This window comes from Muntiacus reevesi, chromosome 18, assembly GCF_963930625.1.
Source record: "Muntiacus reevesi chromosome 18, mMunRee1.1, whole genome shotgun sequence".
NCBI lineage: Eukaryota > Metazoa > Chordata > Mammalia > Artiodactyla > Cervidae > Muntiacus > Muntiacus reevesi.
Genome location: NC_089266.1, coordinates 32,974,548 through 32,990,404, shown reverse-complemented (window position 1 = coordinate 32,990,404; position 15,857 = coordinate 32,974,548). Strand labels below are relative to the sequence as shown.

General features: G+C 50.8%; 1 protein-coding gene across 9 annotated transcripts in view; it reads right to left on the bottom strand.

The window, feature by feature from the left end:
• Positions 1-15,857, bottom strand: part of GAS7 (growth arrest specific 7) — a 201,330-nt gene that overhangs the window by 32,089 nt on the left and 153,384 nt on the right. For all 9 annotated transcript variants that reach the window (XM_065909439.1, XM_065909440.1, XM_065909441.1 and 6 more), the window contains 2 exons: positions 9,192-9,245; positions 1,360-1,449 (listed from right to left, as the gene is read on the bottom strand). In XM_065909439.1, the coding sequence (XP_065765511.1) occupies positions 1,360-1,449; positions 9,192-9,245 (144 nt within the window). The remainder of the gene's footprint in view (positions 1-1,359; positions 1,450-9,191; positions 9,246-15,857) is intronic.

Below are 15,857 nucleotides of genomic sequence, written 5' to 3'. Positions count from 1 at the left end.
CCATCTGTTTATATCTCAAACAGAATAAAATACAACACACTGATGGAGTCTATGAGGTATCGTACACTCTGGTCCCTGCTCATCCACGCCCCTGGACTCTTTCTTCACCACCTGCAGGTGTGTCTGTCGCCAGAGCCAGAGTTCTTCCTACAGTATCCCCACCCCGTACTCATCTCAGAAGATCTGGAAGAAACACAGATGGGGCAACAGGAATCCCTGGCTAGCTTCTAAAGTGCAAGAGGTTTGGTAGGAAGACAAAAGTGACTTTGTTTAACATACACTTGGTTAGCCAATCTAAAAACGGGTAGATAATTCATTCTGCATGGTGGTTGAAATTTTATAAAGTTTTTTTTTTTTTTTTTTAAATTTCTGATTCCTTAGGGCCTTTGCAAAACTTTATTTTTTTAGGTGTACCATTGGTGATGGTGATTTAAGTTGTTCAGTCGTGTCTGACTCTTTGTGACCCCATGGTTTGTGGCCTGCTAGGTTCCTCTGTCCATGGGATTTCCCAGGCAAAAACGCTGGAGTAGGTTGCCATTTCCTTCTCCAGGGGATCCTCAAGACTCAGGGACTGAACCTGTGGCTCCTGCACTGCAGGCAGATATTTTACTGCTGAGCCACCAAGGAAGCCCCTCTGTACGATCTGGTACTGGTTTTTAATATATACACGGGTCATACAATCATCACCACTGTCTGATTCCAGAATGGGGTGATTTCATTTTTAAAGCCCTTGGCATATGTCAAAAGATGTTTAATTCTGGAAAACTACACATAAAATGTATCATCTAAACCATTTTTCAGTGCACAGTTCAGTGGCATTGAATATACTTGCACTGTTGGGCAACCATCACCATTATCCCCTTCCAGAACTTGCTCATCTTGCAAAACTGGAGGTTCCCATAAGTAACACAAAAGCTCTGGAACCATAGAGTTGCTCACGCTGGAGCTCCCTACATATCATGCCCAAACTCCTGGTGACTTTGATAGAGACAGGAAGGCTGTTGGAGAAGCACTGTCCAAGATCACCTTCAAGAGTGACAGATTAGGCTGGAGCCCAGGTTCCTTTCATGGTGGTGATTTTCATCTCCTGTCACCACTGAGCGGCAAGGTGACCCTCCAGCTTACCTGCATTCTGGCTGGAGTTTCCGTTTTTGCCCTGTGGACTCTCTGAGGTTTACAGAATAATCAAGACTCCAAGTGGGTCTTAAGTTTCCGGCCTCCAGTGCTCAATGGCTGCCAGCTGTTAGGCTTCATCTGGAGAAGTTGCTTTGCTTTGAGCTCCAGGCTCCTCCCGCCCCTCTTGGGTGCTCACCCCCGGCCCCTGGGACCACAGTACAGGGAACACGGAGCACCACTTACCCAGAAGTAGTCACAGTAGCTCCACTCGGTTGGTTTCAGCAGTTGCTGCTCCGGCATTGTGTCTGGGTGAGGGAACGTCACGCAGTTTATCTGGAAGGCACAGAACACGAGTGAACACAGCTTGGCTAGAGGCTTGGGACAAGCTGGGGAGGCTTTGGTCACAGGATACAGCACTCAAGAAGTCTCCCTACAGGGTCAGCTTGGTAGAGAACATGCACTGGTATCATGTGGTGGTCAGCATTCAAATGAGGGGTGACTGGCATTCACCCCCACCCCACAGGGGCTGGAATCAGTCCAAACTGTCTGAGAGAGCAGTGCAATGGGACTTAACAACATAGCGAATGCCCAGAGCCCTCCACTAGTGACTCTTACTTGTAGGATTCTCCCCTACTCCTGGCACATGGTTACAGGGACTTAAGTACACGGTTTTCACCACAGCTCTGTCTACACAGCAAAAGGCTAGAACCCAACTCTACTGTCCATTGGCAAAAGAATCATTAGAAAGTATGAGACAGACACGGACAGGAATCATATCCATGGAGAAAGGCCCAGCAGGACGTTCTTCTGTACTGATAAGGAAGGGAGAGGACAGTGTCACGTGGGTGGGTGGCTGGGGAGAAGAGGTGGAATAGTATTTTACGGTTTGTTGTCTTAGTGTTAAGAAAAAAAAAAAAAGGAGATAGGAATAGATATCAATTTGGCATATTTCTGGGAGGAAACTGATGACATCATTTGCTTCTAGGGAAAAGAATTAAGTGGCTGAGCATCCTGGGTGAGAGGTTACCTTGTGGATTTTATCTCAGGATATATATTCTATAAATATATCAAATTAAAAGACAATTTCTCCTTGGAAGAAAAGCTATGACAAACCTAGACAGCATATTCAAAAGCAGAGATAACAATTTGCTAACAAAGATGAGTATAGTCAAAGCTATGGTTTTTCTAGTAGTCATGTAGAGATATGAGGGCTGGATCATAAAGAAGGCTGAGCGCTGGAGATTTGATGCTTTCGAATTACAGGGCTGGAGAAGGCTCTTGAGAGTCCCTGGGACAACCAGAAAACCAAACCAGTCAATCCTAAAGGAAATCAACCCTGAATATTCATTGGAAGGACTGATGCTGAATCCTTTGGCCACCTGATGCAAAAAGTCAACTCACTGGAAAAGACCCTGGTGCTGAGAAAGACTGGGGGCAGGAGGAGAAGGGGGCGACAGAGGATGAGATAGTTGGATGGCATCACTGACTCAATGGACATGAATCTGAGCAAACGCTGGGAGACAGTGGAGGAGAGGGGAGCCTGGTGTGCTACAGTCCATGGAGTCGCTAAGAGTCAGACACGACTTAGCAACTGAACAACAACATACATTCTGTGAACAAAGAGAGCTGAGATGAGGATCCAGGTGTGTGCCTGGGGCTAGCTGGCCCAGGAGAGAGCAGTGCGGAGATTTCTGGGCTCTGTCTCAGACTTTTCTGCCCGAGCCCGTCTGCAGCACTCCTGGCTTTCCCGGCTTGGCAGCTGTGCCTTCACCGCTGACCCTGCTGATTCTGCTTCAAGCCCTGCGTCTGCTCCTGGAGAGTCTGCTAATTTGTTCTGGGAGCTGCAAGGCCTCAGGAAGGCAAGGCCTAAGCCCCGGCAGTCTTTAACCCTCATCACAATCCCAGCAACTGCTGAAGTGGGAGTCGTCAGACGTTCAGGGCGGAGAACAGTGCAGAAAATCCCCGAGGTTCTGAATAGAAGCCACAAACTCCATTGCCAGAAAGTCATGCAAACAAGTGTGGGGCTGCATGTCATGGGAACTGCAGCTCAGGTTGTGGGGGGTGACCAGCCTCCACATTCAGAATGGGGTAGGGTGGGGAGGGTCTGTCTGTGGGGGCGGGGAACAGATTCCTCTCAGCTCCCGCCAACTGCTGTCAAGTTAGAATGAAGAGTCCAGGGTTGTCAGCTTATGTGATGACTTGACAGTAGTGGAGAATGAGGACTTATATGTTAAGTATCTCAGTGCTTGAAAGGGAAAGTGTTAGTCGCTCAGTCATGTCCGACTCTTTGTGACCCATGGACTATAGCCTGCCCAGCTGCTCTGTCCATGGAATTCTCCAGGCAAGAATACTGGAGTGGGTTGCCAGTCCCTTCTCCAATGTTGGCAATTCACTCATGGTTAATAACAGCAACAACAACCCCTGGCAAGTCAAAGCAACTCCTCTGCCAGTCGAGTCAGGTCCACGGGTCCCCAGCCGCAGCCTCTGGTTCAGGGGCTCGGGGGTGGCTGGAAGTATGTCTAGTAAATAGCCCTGCTTCAGTCTGGGCGGAGGGAGAATACAGAAGAAATTCCAGCCAAGGAAAAAGCCACCTCTTCCCAGATACTAGCATCTGGTATCTGGTAAGGGCAGAGAATCCTGTTCTGGAAGGAAGCATGATGCAGGAGGCAGGACCATGGCCAGGGGTGACCCAGAGAGCCCTGGACATGGGGAGCATGGAATTCCACCAAGGCCCAGGTGGGTGCCCAAGGCAATCCTGGGGTGGGGAGTTTCCCCCCAATGCCCATCCCATAGCCACCTGATGCATCACTGGCCTGCAGTCTCGGGGGACAGCCAGCCTCTCAATGCTCAGCTCAGGCAATGGTCTTCCCAAATCCTCTTTTCAGGCTGACACCCCAGAGAAATGTCCAGGGGGGAGTCTCCTTCTGGAAAGCAGGGCCGGCTTCCACAGCCTCACATGGTCCTTATTTCACGTTCCAGCTTTTCTTGCCTCAACAAATAATGATGATTACAGCCCATCTTTATTTTGTTTCATTATGTAACCCATGGCAGTTGCAAGCAAATGTAATAATGACAAACTATGACATTACACTGGGCATCAAGAATCAGGGAGTAGGAAGTTGAAGGTACTCAAGAGGGGATATAAAGGTCTTCTACAAAGTGCTGTCCAGGGTCTAGAAGGCAGGGGGGTACCACAAGTGGCCCTGTAACCATCATTGAAGGAAAGCTAATGGGGCTGGGGGAGAGGGCTTGGGAGAGGGCTTGTGGCTTCTGCCACTCTGAGGGCACCAGCCCTCAGAGGGACTGGCCAGTGGCCCCAGAGTGCCCGTCTCCACTCAGTCAACCCTGATTTTGGTGTTTTTCAGGCTCAGGAATCTCACAGGAATTTTCCTGAATCCTCGCAGAGCCCTGCACCCCCCTGGTGGGCATCTCCAGAACTGCACCCCACCGACCCCACCATGGGAGGCACTAGTAAACTGTGTGGAATTCCTGGGAGAATTCCTGCCAAGAGCTTTGGTGGATCTTCACTTCATCCTCCCATGAACCCCACAAGCTGGGTCACACTAGCCTCATTTGATTAACTGAGGGTCACGGAAGTATTTGCATCCATGAGGCTGTACCAGGAACACTTGCTTGTCCGCGGTCCATGCAAACCTTTGTTGCTGTGCACTAGGCTAGATCTTTCCAGCACTTTGCACATGTCCATTTGTATTTCTCCTGACTGCTTATGTAGCATCTCTTTTCCTTTGCCAGAGAGTCTGAACCAGGAGAGGAGGAAACTGCCCTGCTCCCCGCTGTGTCCCACCACAGACACGGGATGGGAGCTGTCAGTGTTTGTCAGTACAATGAACAGAGGCTAGAGACAGAAGGGGTGGTCTCTGCCCTCAACGGTTTTACAGCCTGATGAGGAAGGCAAACAAGGAAATAACGAGTAATTGCAAACTTCATCTGTAATGGTGGAGCCAGGGTCAGAAGCCAGTCAAGGTTAACCTGGCCCTTAACCTGTGTCACATGACCTTTTAACACGCTTAGACGTAACTATGCCATGTCCCCATCCAAGGCAGGGGTGCAAGTAGGAAGGGGTGTTGGATGGGGGAGCAGAAGAAGATGCTTTCTACCGTGTACTGTCTGGGGAAAGTTCCAGGGGTCCCTCCCACTCTTGCTCCCAAGATCATCACCTCGACCAGCAGCATCTTCGCTAGGGGACTGACTCCAGCCCGCAGTAAACGTAGTAACTTAACACTTGCTCTGCTCCCAATGGGCCCACTGAACAGCTAGGGTTCCACCAGAACCACAAGGGCAGCCCCCAGAATCTCTCTGGGGGGCGTCTTAAGGGGGCTACAGCCCCCACAAAGGCATCCAACCATGGTGCAAGAGCTGTTGAACTCAAGCGCAACCCAGCCAAAGGGCCTCATGAAGGGCACAGTAAAGACAGTGGTTTTACATCTACATGGGCCCTGAACTTCCTCCTTTGTTGTTGTTTAGTCAGTCCGGTCCCATTCTTCACACCCCATGGACTGCAGCACGCACGCCAGGCTTCCCTGTCCTCCACCATCTCTCGGAGTTTGCTCAAACTCAAGCCTATTGAGTTGGTGACGCCATGCAACCATCTCATCCTCTGTCACCCTCTTTCTCCTGCCCTCAATCTTTCCCAGCATTCGGGTCTTTTCCAATGAGTTGGCTCTTCCCATCAGGTGGCCAAAGGATTGGAGTTTCAGCTTCATCAGTCCTTCCAGTGAATATTCAGGATTGATTTCCTTTAGGATGGACTGCTTTGATCTTGCTCTACAGAATTTCCTCCTGGTGAGAGGCTAACAGGGAGGGTATGGCAGAGGCAGAAGCCAGAGCCAGACCTACGAAAGCAGAATAGAAATGCCCCCTAGTACACACACATCTGGCCTCTAAGCTCCCACCCAGGGTCCCGGGCCCCAGGGGACCACACCAGGAACCCAAGGCCAAGGACCAGAGGAGCCCAGACTCCTCTTTCTAGGGCAGGAGTGTGGCTGGCTGGCTTGGCTGTCATCTGTTCTTGAATGCTCTGGATTTTGATGCATGACGTTGGTGCCGAGGGCTGTGAACTGCCATCACCGCCCGTCACTTCCAATCAAGCCCACTCACCGCCAGCCCTACCCGGGGCTCCACTGCTGTCAGAGCACACGTGTCTGCCTCTTCAAAACTTCTTCCAGACCCAGTGGGGCAGGGTGTTGTGGGGGGCGGGGGGCAAGCCAGGGAATCAGAATGAACCTGGGTCCTTGCATCTCAGCCACGTTGGTAGCCAGACTCAGATGCCTGGTTGTATCCATCATTGCCACACAGGCCTGCAAATCTCTGCTCCTTCAGTCAGACCGTGCGAGAGGTCCTCACCCCAATCCCACATGCCAGGAGGAGGGAAGCCTGGGCCCCAGCTCCATGCTCCCCCCTCAGCCCCACCCCTGCAACATCGCCTCCCAGGGAAACCATGAGCTCTGCAGGATCAGAACTCAGAGGAAGGAGTTGCGGGTGGAGAGAGAGTACTCCTCGGGAGGGAGAGAGCCGAGGTACAGAGGTCTTCAGCCTCGCCGACCAGCCAGCGAGGACACCCACCTGCAGTCTGCAGATGAGCAGGGCCACCTGGGCTGGCAGCCGGCAGACCCAGGTTCACAGCCAGGGGGCTCTGCTCCTCACTCACTCTGTGCACCCCCTCAGTCTCCCCAGCAAAAAGTCCATAGGGCTTGAGTGTTTATTTTAAACCCCTGGGGGATGCTGGTTACAACCCGAACTTTATAGCCTCACCCTGGAGGGACCAACCTAGGAACCTGCATTTTAAACAAGTACCCCTGACGCTCTGGATGAGAAGCAGTGATGCAGGGCAGTGGAAAGAGGGAGGGAAGGTGGTGAGGCAGGGATGGAGGAGGTGAGTTGCCAGGAGACCCAGGGCCACACCCAGCCCACTCAGACAAAGCCCTAAGCTATGACGGAAAGGCCCTAAGCTCTGGTGGAAAGACAGACCAAGGCAGGTGACCCAGGCCCCACCCCGAGAGAGGTGCACCATCACCCAAGGGAGGCATAACCCTCTGCTTCCCCCTTTTCACTTCTCTATTCACTCTCCTTCTACAATGCTAACATATTCCCTCTCTGGCATTTTCTTCTCCCGATTTCAGGAAACTTTAGGAGCTCCTAAAGATGCACCCACAGGAGGTTTGCCCGGGAGGTGGGGTGGGGTGGGGGGTCTCCCATGCCCTGCCCATCAGCTCCAGTAACAAGGAAGCTGTTGCTTGCCCCACAATGAGTCACTTGGTCCCCCACCTCAGGGGGCAACTTCCAGGGGGAGACTGCCGGTGTTAAGAGTTCGGGTCTCAGATATATGCTTTAATATACAGTATTTGTTTACATTGTATATTAACGCATGCATGTGGAATCTAAAAAGAATAGTATAGGTGGTCTTATTTGTAAAGCAGAAATAGAGAAGAAATGTATGGATACCAAGGGGGAAGGGGAAGGGTGGAGGAATTGGGAGGTGTGGATTGACATATATACACTACTGATACTATGGATAGAGTAGATGACTGGTAAGAGCCTCGTGTAGAGCTCAGGGAACTCTATTCAATGCCCTGTGCTGTCCTAAATGGGAAGGAAATCCAAAAAAGAGGGGATGTATATATACATATAGCTGATTTACTTCACTGTTCAGCAGAAACTTAACTTGACATTGTAAACCAACTCTACTCAAATAAAAATTAATTTAAAAAAGGCGGGGGCACAGGTCTCAAGCCCTGATGCTTCCTAGCTGTGTGACCTTGGATGAGGTCCTGTTCTGTGCCTCAGTTTCCTCATCTGTAAATAGGGCGATGAGGAGACTAGTGTGAGCTGAGCACCTACTGTGTGCCAGGCTGTTCTAAGGGCTTTCCAGGTATGAACTCACTCAGTCCTTACACCATCCCTAGCGCGCACATGCCCACCATCTCCCCATTGTGCAGACGGGGACACCAAGACACAGAGAGGCCAGGAAAGCGTCCCCAGTCGCTGCCCAGCTCAGAAGTGCTGTGACTGATACCCTGGCTTCAGAGTCTAGGTTCCCCGTCCCCACACCCACCTTGGTCCAATCACCCGCCCCCTCCCTCAGTGACTGGAGACTAGAATGGGTGCTCAGAATCCTACTGGTGCATAATAAATGCACACGCAGTGGCAGCAATTATGACTGTTGCTGTCACTGCTTGCCCACTGCTTCTTCCAGAGTGGATGTGCAGTCTGCATGAGCCAGGGCAGGGGTCTCCCTCTCACTTCCATCTCCGTGGGGGTGGGCATCAGGGCAAGAACTGTGTGATGGGGCCTGAGGGACCCATCCCCCGGCCTCAGCTCTGCAGCACTTGGTCAAAACCGCATACCCAGGACCACACTTCTCCCGTCTCCAAGTTCTGGGCTATCTGAGCAGACGGACAAGTTGTTTCTCGACGTGGAGGGATGTTGACATTCAGTGCCAGCTTTCCCCAAGCACAAGGCTGACGTGGGGTCGGGGCAGGGGGGAGGCAAGTGGGGGGAGGTCCTCTTCAGCCTCCACGGGGTGGGGGGGGGGGGGTGAGTCTTGGCAGGCTTTCCGAAGAGCCCTGGGAGACTGTGTGGCTGCTCTAGGCAGAGGCTGCCTGCTTTCCCATCAGGAACTCTATTCTTAGGGCGCTTTCTCTTGCTTTTAACTTTGACGTCTTCCAGAAGTTACCCCGCACAAAAGCCACCCTGCCATGGCTGTAATTTACACGTCATGTCACTTGCTCAGAGCACAGTCCACCCACTCCCACCCACTCCTGCACACCACCTTCCCTTGCCCGCCCTGCGAAAAATGGTTTCTGGCATCATTCTGAGCACCATCCTTCCACTTGTTTGCCCGGAGAGAAAAAGTGAAATAAGAAATCAACAGAAGAAGGGTTGGGGTAAGGCAGTAGGGGCGGGTGGGAAACTTCAGCTACATCCAAGCTTTGGAACTTCCCAGATTCTAGGCTGGGCATCGCTTCCACTCAGAGGTCCACATTGCCATGGCAACAGCCCAGCCGTGGACCAGAGTCCCAGCCTGCCACCCCACCTGCCGCGCAGGAGCCACTTACTGTGATGGTGTTTTCCTTGCTCTGCTTTTTGCTTGGTGACGAGGATCCCAGGTTCTGGGGAGAGAGGCAAGAAACATCCTCAGAGCTGTTCTCCATATTGGACATCCTTTCCCTTTGGGTTCCCTGAAGGTGGAGGGATGGGTTAAAAGCCCCGTGCCAGGGAAGTTCGAGGATGCTCCTTCAGTTGCTGTTAACCCCTAAGTCACCATGTTCTGGGAAGGGGCAGGCAGGAGCCTTCCATGCCCCGGCTTGAAGGCGAATGGGAGGAAACCTCCAACATGAGCTCTGAGAAAACTGCTCCAAAGCAGGTCTGCCTCCTCATCTCCCCATCGGTGGCTGGGAGCGTTAACCCTTCAGCTGCCCTCTGCTGGTAAGCAGTTCTGAGTGCTGTCTCCACCTGCAGAATCTACCCGGGAGTAGAGAATTAAGGTGGATGGTGGGCCACCATCTCCTGGTACGGGATTCAGAACAAGACATTTTATTCCGAATTCCCCACCTTGTCCAACATATCACACCCCGGATCCATGCACTGTGGACTGGGGTGCTCGGCCACACCTCCGTGACTTGTCACCCTCCCTACCCCAAGAGCAGGGAGGCTGTGTTTCAGCTTCCCTTCAGACTTTGGGGTTGCCTTTTTAGGTCTTTCTTTTGCCGGCAAGAAGACCCTCGTCCCAAGGACCACTGGGCCCACAGGAGCTCAGTAGCCTGCCTCTAGTTCCTGGATGGCCCTGGAATGGAAAATTCAGGATTGCCAGCTGAAAACACCACAATGATCCTAAGAGTCTATGGCCCTGACGGGGAAGGTCAAGTCTGGGTCTTTGCTGTCCCATCAGCTGTTACATTAGGGACTCAGTGGGGTCCCTGAGCAAGACGTGGGATGTGCACTCCTGTCCTGAGCCACACGTCAAGCTGGGAATCAGGCTGGCTCCTAAGGCACTGCGACAGCATCATGTGTGTCCCGGGGCTCACAGCCTTACTCTAGTGGGATGGAAGAAACGACCTGCTAGGCCTTTACAGGGAAAGGCCCAGAAAAAGCATGGAAGGGCTTCTCTAGCAAGCCCCAGGGAGCCAACAGCTCCCATCCCCACATCCAGCACAGCCCTGGATCACTCAGCAAGACGAGTGTCTTGTCGGGGTGGGGGGAAGCCAGCCCCTGCCTCAGGAACCCAACTGCTCATCAGGCAAAATAAGGAGCTTAAGGGAGTTCCTGCCCATGGTCCCCTTACTCCTGGACTCTTCCCCGCTAGACCCACCCTCAGCCCCTAACTCCCACCCAGATCTACCATGTCCGGTAAGTGAAGTCCACTACTGAAAACTGACATCCCTGGACTGTTTAGCTTAGAGGGATCTTTAAACATCGTTGTTTCATAGATGAGAAGATGAACTCACTGCCCTTGACATCCCGTCAAGTTAACTTGGCTCTGAGCCTCAGTTTTACCTGTTGCCAATGGTCCTTAAGCTCTGGAGGCATCAGATTAGCTGAGGACCTGCCCCCTGAATCCTCCTGACCCCAGGAAGTTACTGGTATCACCATCATTGTACAGATGAGGACACCGAGGTTTGCAGACATCAATGTGCCCAAGGACACAAGGCAGGTAAACAGAGCAAACTGACACCCAAGCCCAAACGACTCTTTCCTGCCTCCCCATCCCTCCACTTAGAGATCTGGGACAATCTCTTGTTTTTCCCGGTGTCTCTGCAGGGGCCAAAGAAACATCTGTTTCCACACACACTGACTTGGGGACTGTTGTGTCTGAGGCTGTCTGGGATGATGCTGGACACAGAGGTCACCCTCCTCCGGTGGGTGACCTTACTCCGAGGGCAAGTAATAGCACTGTGAGGCAGGGGTGGGGATGTTCTAAGCGTGGGTGCAGGTCTCTGCCCTCCTAGCTATGCGGTTTTGGCTAGCGCTGCACATGGGGGTCACAGGGTCCTCCGGGTGGTCTCGTGTTCTGTCTTTGCTGCTGGTGACCTGTGCCCGTTATCTGAATGTCATAATACATAAACATCACATACAAGCATATATACACACATACTCACACACAGACACATACACCCTGCAGCCCTCCACTGAAAGGGCCCAGGTGGAACGACATCTCAGCCACGCTGAGAATAACTGCTATAACAAAGTGGTTTCTCTCATTCAAGTACTAACTAGGCCCAACCCTGCTTAGCTTCGGAGATCAGATGTGTTCAGGGTGGCATAGTTGTATTAAAAACCAGACATGGTTTTTAACACGATGCCCTGCTAAAAGGAACCCAGGCTCCTTGGAGAATCGACTAGTTCCAAAGGCCAGGTGGACCTGGAACTCCTGTGCCAGGAGGTAAAAAAAAGTGTTTGACGAATGGTGTGATATAACAAAAGGACACAGACACCAGCTCAAAGTGGCTTCCATCCCCAAATCTGGGACCACTGAAGCATTACTATGAATAATAACCTCAAAGAAATACTCCAAAATGTGGACGGAGGAGGGGCAGCATTTTTTTTTTTTTTTTTAAACAGAAGAAGGTCTATAAAATGTGTGCAAGGAATTCAAACATCACCACTGGCAAACCTTAATGTCACAGACTCAGGCCACAGTCATCATGGATGCTTGAAAAGGCTGAGAGAAAAGGTTGTTAGGAGACAGAGCGTGCACGTGGCCTGACACTATCACCTCACAGATCTTACATATATGTGTATGTGTATATGCATATATTTGCTGCTGCTGCTTAGTTGCCAAGTTGCGTTCGACTCTTTGTGACCCCATGGACTGTAGCCCACCAGGCTCCTCTGTTCATGGAATTCTCCAGGCAAGAATACTGGAGTGGGTTGCCATTTCCTCCTCTAGGGGATCTTTCTGACCCAGGGATTAAACCCAGGTCTCCTGCTTAAGTTAAATGATTGGTCCATTGTTCCCTTATAATAGTCATTCTGCTCTTACAAATGCTTACAAATGTCCATAACAAAAGTTTGGTTTTTTGTTTTTGTTTTTTAAAATTCCTCTTTCCTATGCTTCTAGAAGGTTTTCTCCTCTTTTTTTTTAAACCTCTCCCCAGTCTGGTTTCCTGGCCTCACCTGGGCTGCTTGGCTGGCACTGTAAGGACCCATCAAGGGTGGTGACAGATGAGGCAGTGCCTGTGAGACCATGGCTGGTCATTCCCAGATGATTCCATGGGCCCATGGCTCTGTGATGTTTTCCGAGCCTGACCTCCTTGCATGTGAAGAATATGGCTCCCACACCCTCAGCTGGTAGAACCCAGTGTGAAACCTCTCAGGGGCTCCAGCACTATTAAGACAAAACCCAAGCTCCTCAAAACAGCCTTGAGGACTTCTCTGGCCTCCTCTTTTGCCTTCTCCACACTTGCTAACACAGTAAACCATAGTCCCTCTTGGCCTCGATGGCTTTTTCAAAATCATTGCCTCTAAGCATCCACATATGCTGTTCCCTCCACCTGGATTGCTGTTTCCCTACCATCATTCTCGACCAAGCTAAACCTCTGCTGATTTTTCCAGTCTCAGCTTTTATTAAAGAGCCCATCTCCAAACATTTCCACCACCACTTGGTCAGGTCTTTAGAGTACACACTCCCCTCCAGCCCCATCACTGCCAATATGAAATCAACATTTGTCTCTCTCCAGCCCCAGCTATTAACCTCTATCAAGTGGAAGTGTTAGTCACTCGTCATGTTTGACTCTTTGTGACCCCCCACGGACTATAGCCCACCCAGTTCCTCTGTCCGTAGGATTTTCCAGGCAAGAATACGGGAGTGTGTAACCATTTCCTTCTCCAGGGGATCTTCTTAATCCAGGGATTGAACTTGGGTCTCCTGCATTGCAGGCAGATTCTTTACCATCTGAAACACCAGGGAAGCCCTAACCTTGACAAGACAAGGGCTTTATCTGTCTATGACTCAGTGCCTGGCAAAGAAATACATGTTCAATAGAACATGAGCTATTTACCAAGCAGGGAAGGAGGAGCCCCATTGAGTAAATGAGATCTCAGAATCTCACCTCTTCCTTCATCAGACACTATCTCCTCCAACAGGTCCCTTAAGCTTTCAAGCTCTTGGTTCCACTCCCTTTCCTCTCTTCTGCATCTAAAGATAACCTTCCTGGGGAACAGTTCATGGAAAGCTAAAACAGTTGGAAAGTGAGCCACAAGAGTCTAGGCTCTGGTGGGCACGTTCCTTGCCTTCCTGCACAGGGGTCAGAGGGGGCTAAAATCACTGTAGCCCTGGCAGGCAGGCAGGCAGGGGACAGGCTCGGATGTGCTTCTGCCAAGGCCAGCATGACTATTCTCAGTCTCTGATCCCCTAACCTCCCATCAAGTGGGTCCCCTGCATCCATCACCCACGTAGCTCGCCCCAGGGCTGCATACTTGCAAACCTCCACCGGGTGGCACCAGATTACCACCACCTATGCCCAGCCTTCCAGGTCTCATGGAGCTAGGGGTGGGAGGAATGGGTGGGCACCCTCGAGGGCTGCAGGGCACCCAGCCACTCAGTTCCACCCATGATGGTACAGACACATTTCTGGTTTCCATGAAGATTACACATGCCCCCCCACCTGCCCAACATTCTAATTTTCTTAACTTTCTCAAGGAGGGGCAGCCAACAGGCAGTAGTAAAAGGGCACAAGAGAGGTGTGACAAGGTGCTGTATCTACCCTGACCCAACATCTCAAATGGCCATGTGTTCATTCCTTCATTTACTCACTCACTCATTCATTCATTCACTCTTTCAGTATTGCAGCGTGCTTTATCTGTCAAAGCCACTCAGTCACGTCCAACTCTGTGACCCCACTGACTGTAAACCATCAGGCTTCTCTGTCCATGGAATATTCCAGGCAAGAATACTGGAGTGGGTTGTCATGCCCTCTTCCAGGGGACCTTTCTGACTCAGGGATCGAACCCATATCTCTAGCCTCTCCTGCATTGGCAGGTGGATTCTTTACCACTGTGCCACCAGTAATATTATTAGGTGATAATTGTCACTAATTATAGTTGACAGCCTGGGATGGGGGAGTAAACACTGAGCTTGCTGAAGTGCGCTTATACATATTCTGAGGACCATTTATCGGTAGCGCTCTCTGTAAATACCAACCCTTCTTAACCTATTTCTATGACTCTTCTCTGATGCCTTTGTGGACAGCCAGCTCTTCAGGAACATGAACACTTTCACAGCCTAACAGGCTAACGTTCTACCTTACTGTGCTGCAAACTGGTGGACACACGTTTTGTTCTCTCTACGTGCTGCACTATTTATTTTTGTTTTCTGATGATACCTCACCTTCTGAATGTTACCATCCAAAAAAGGAATACATGGGACTCCATCTGTCCTGAAACAGCGCTCAGGCGGGATCTTTGGAGCTGACCTTTCCTGAATCCCCAACACCTCACCTCTAACTCTTTGTTTCTTAGGTCTCATTGTATCTGCCGTCTATAAAAGTAAAACGTGTTTATTTTAGAAAATTTTAAAAATACTTAAAAGTCTAAAGAAAATAAACATCACCTTCGACTGAAGTTTCTCAACCTCAGCACCCTTCATCTTTTCTATCTGGCTAATTCTTTGTTGTGGGGCTGCCCTGCACCTTACTTAGTAATAGCTCTGGTCCCACTGACCAGATGCCAGTGACACCCCCTGCCCAGCTGTGACAACCAAAATATCCAAACACTGGCAAATGTCCCCTGACTGAGAACGGGACAGAAATACCAATGTTTGGGTTTATTTTTTCATCCAGTCACATGTCTTCATATATGGGTAGATTTCCTTCTCCCAAACAAGATGGACCATAAATGCAGCTTTGGGACTTCCCGGATGGCTCAGCAGGTAAAGAATCCGCTTGCAATGCAGGAGACAGACAGGAGATGCACGTTTGATCCCTGAGCCCAAGGCTCAGCCTCCTAAGACAAGAACATAATTAGGTTTCTGAGGTTTCTTGCCCCATATACCCTGGTCGGACGACCGATTTGCACGCCAGGACCGCTACGGGCCTCCAATGGAGTTTCCTCTGGCTTCGCCCCGCGCAGGCATAGCTCATCATGTTTTGGGTCCTAACACGTGCTCCCCTGGAGGAGGAAATGGCAACCCACTCCAGTACTCTTGCCTGGGAAATCCCATTGATAGAGGAGCCTGGTGGGCTACAGTCCATGGGCTCTCCAAAGAGCTGGACACGACTGAGCAACTGAACATACATACATACATGCAGTTTCGTTCTGCTTTTTGCATTCACTATTATGGTCTCTGCATTTTCTTAAATCAGTACATTTTCTCCAGAAGAATGTGTTTTCATGGCTGCATGGTACTGTTGGCCAGACAGACGTTCAGGGCCGTTATCCATTTTACCCATCCGCTGTTACTGGACAGTTAGGCTGGGTCAAGGGCTGTATGCCTGAGTGAACAGCTTTACACAGATCAGAATCCCTGCGTGTATTCCAAGAACAGATGCCTGGAGGGAAATTCCTGGGTCAAGGTCTTACAGCAACACAAGGTCCAACCAGCTTCCCAGGAGGTTATATGGATCAGGATACATGTTGCTTTAAATGATTAAGCAACAACTTGAGAGTGTTTCGGGATGGGGGAGTCATGTGTCATTAGAGAAGGAAAGAAGAATGACGGGGGAGGGGAGGGGCGGAGGGGACTGTTTCCAATATCCTTCCTTGGTGCCTCTCTAGTTGCTGAGAAA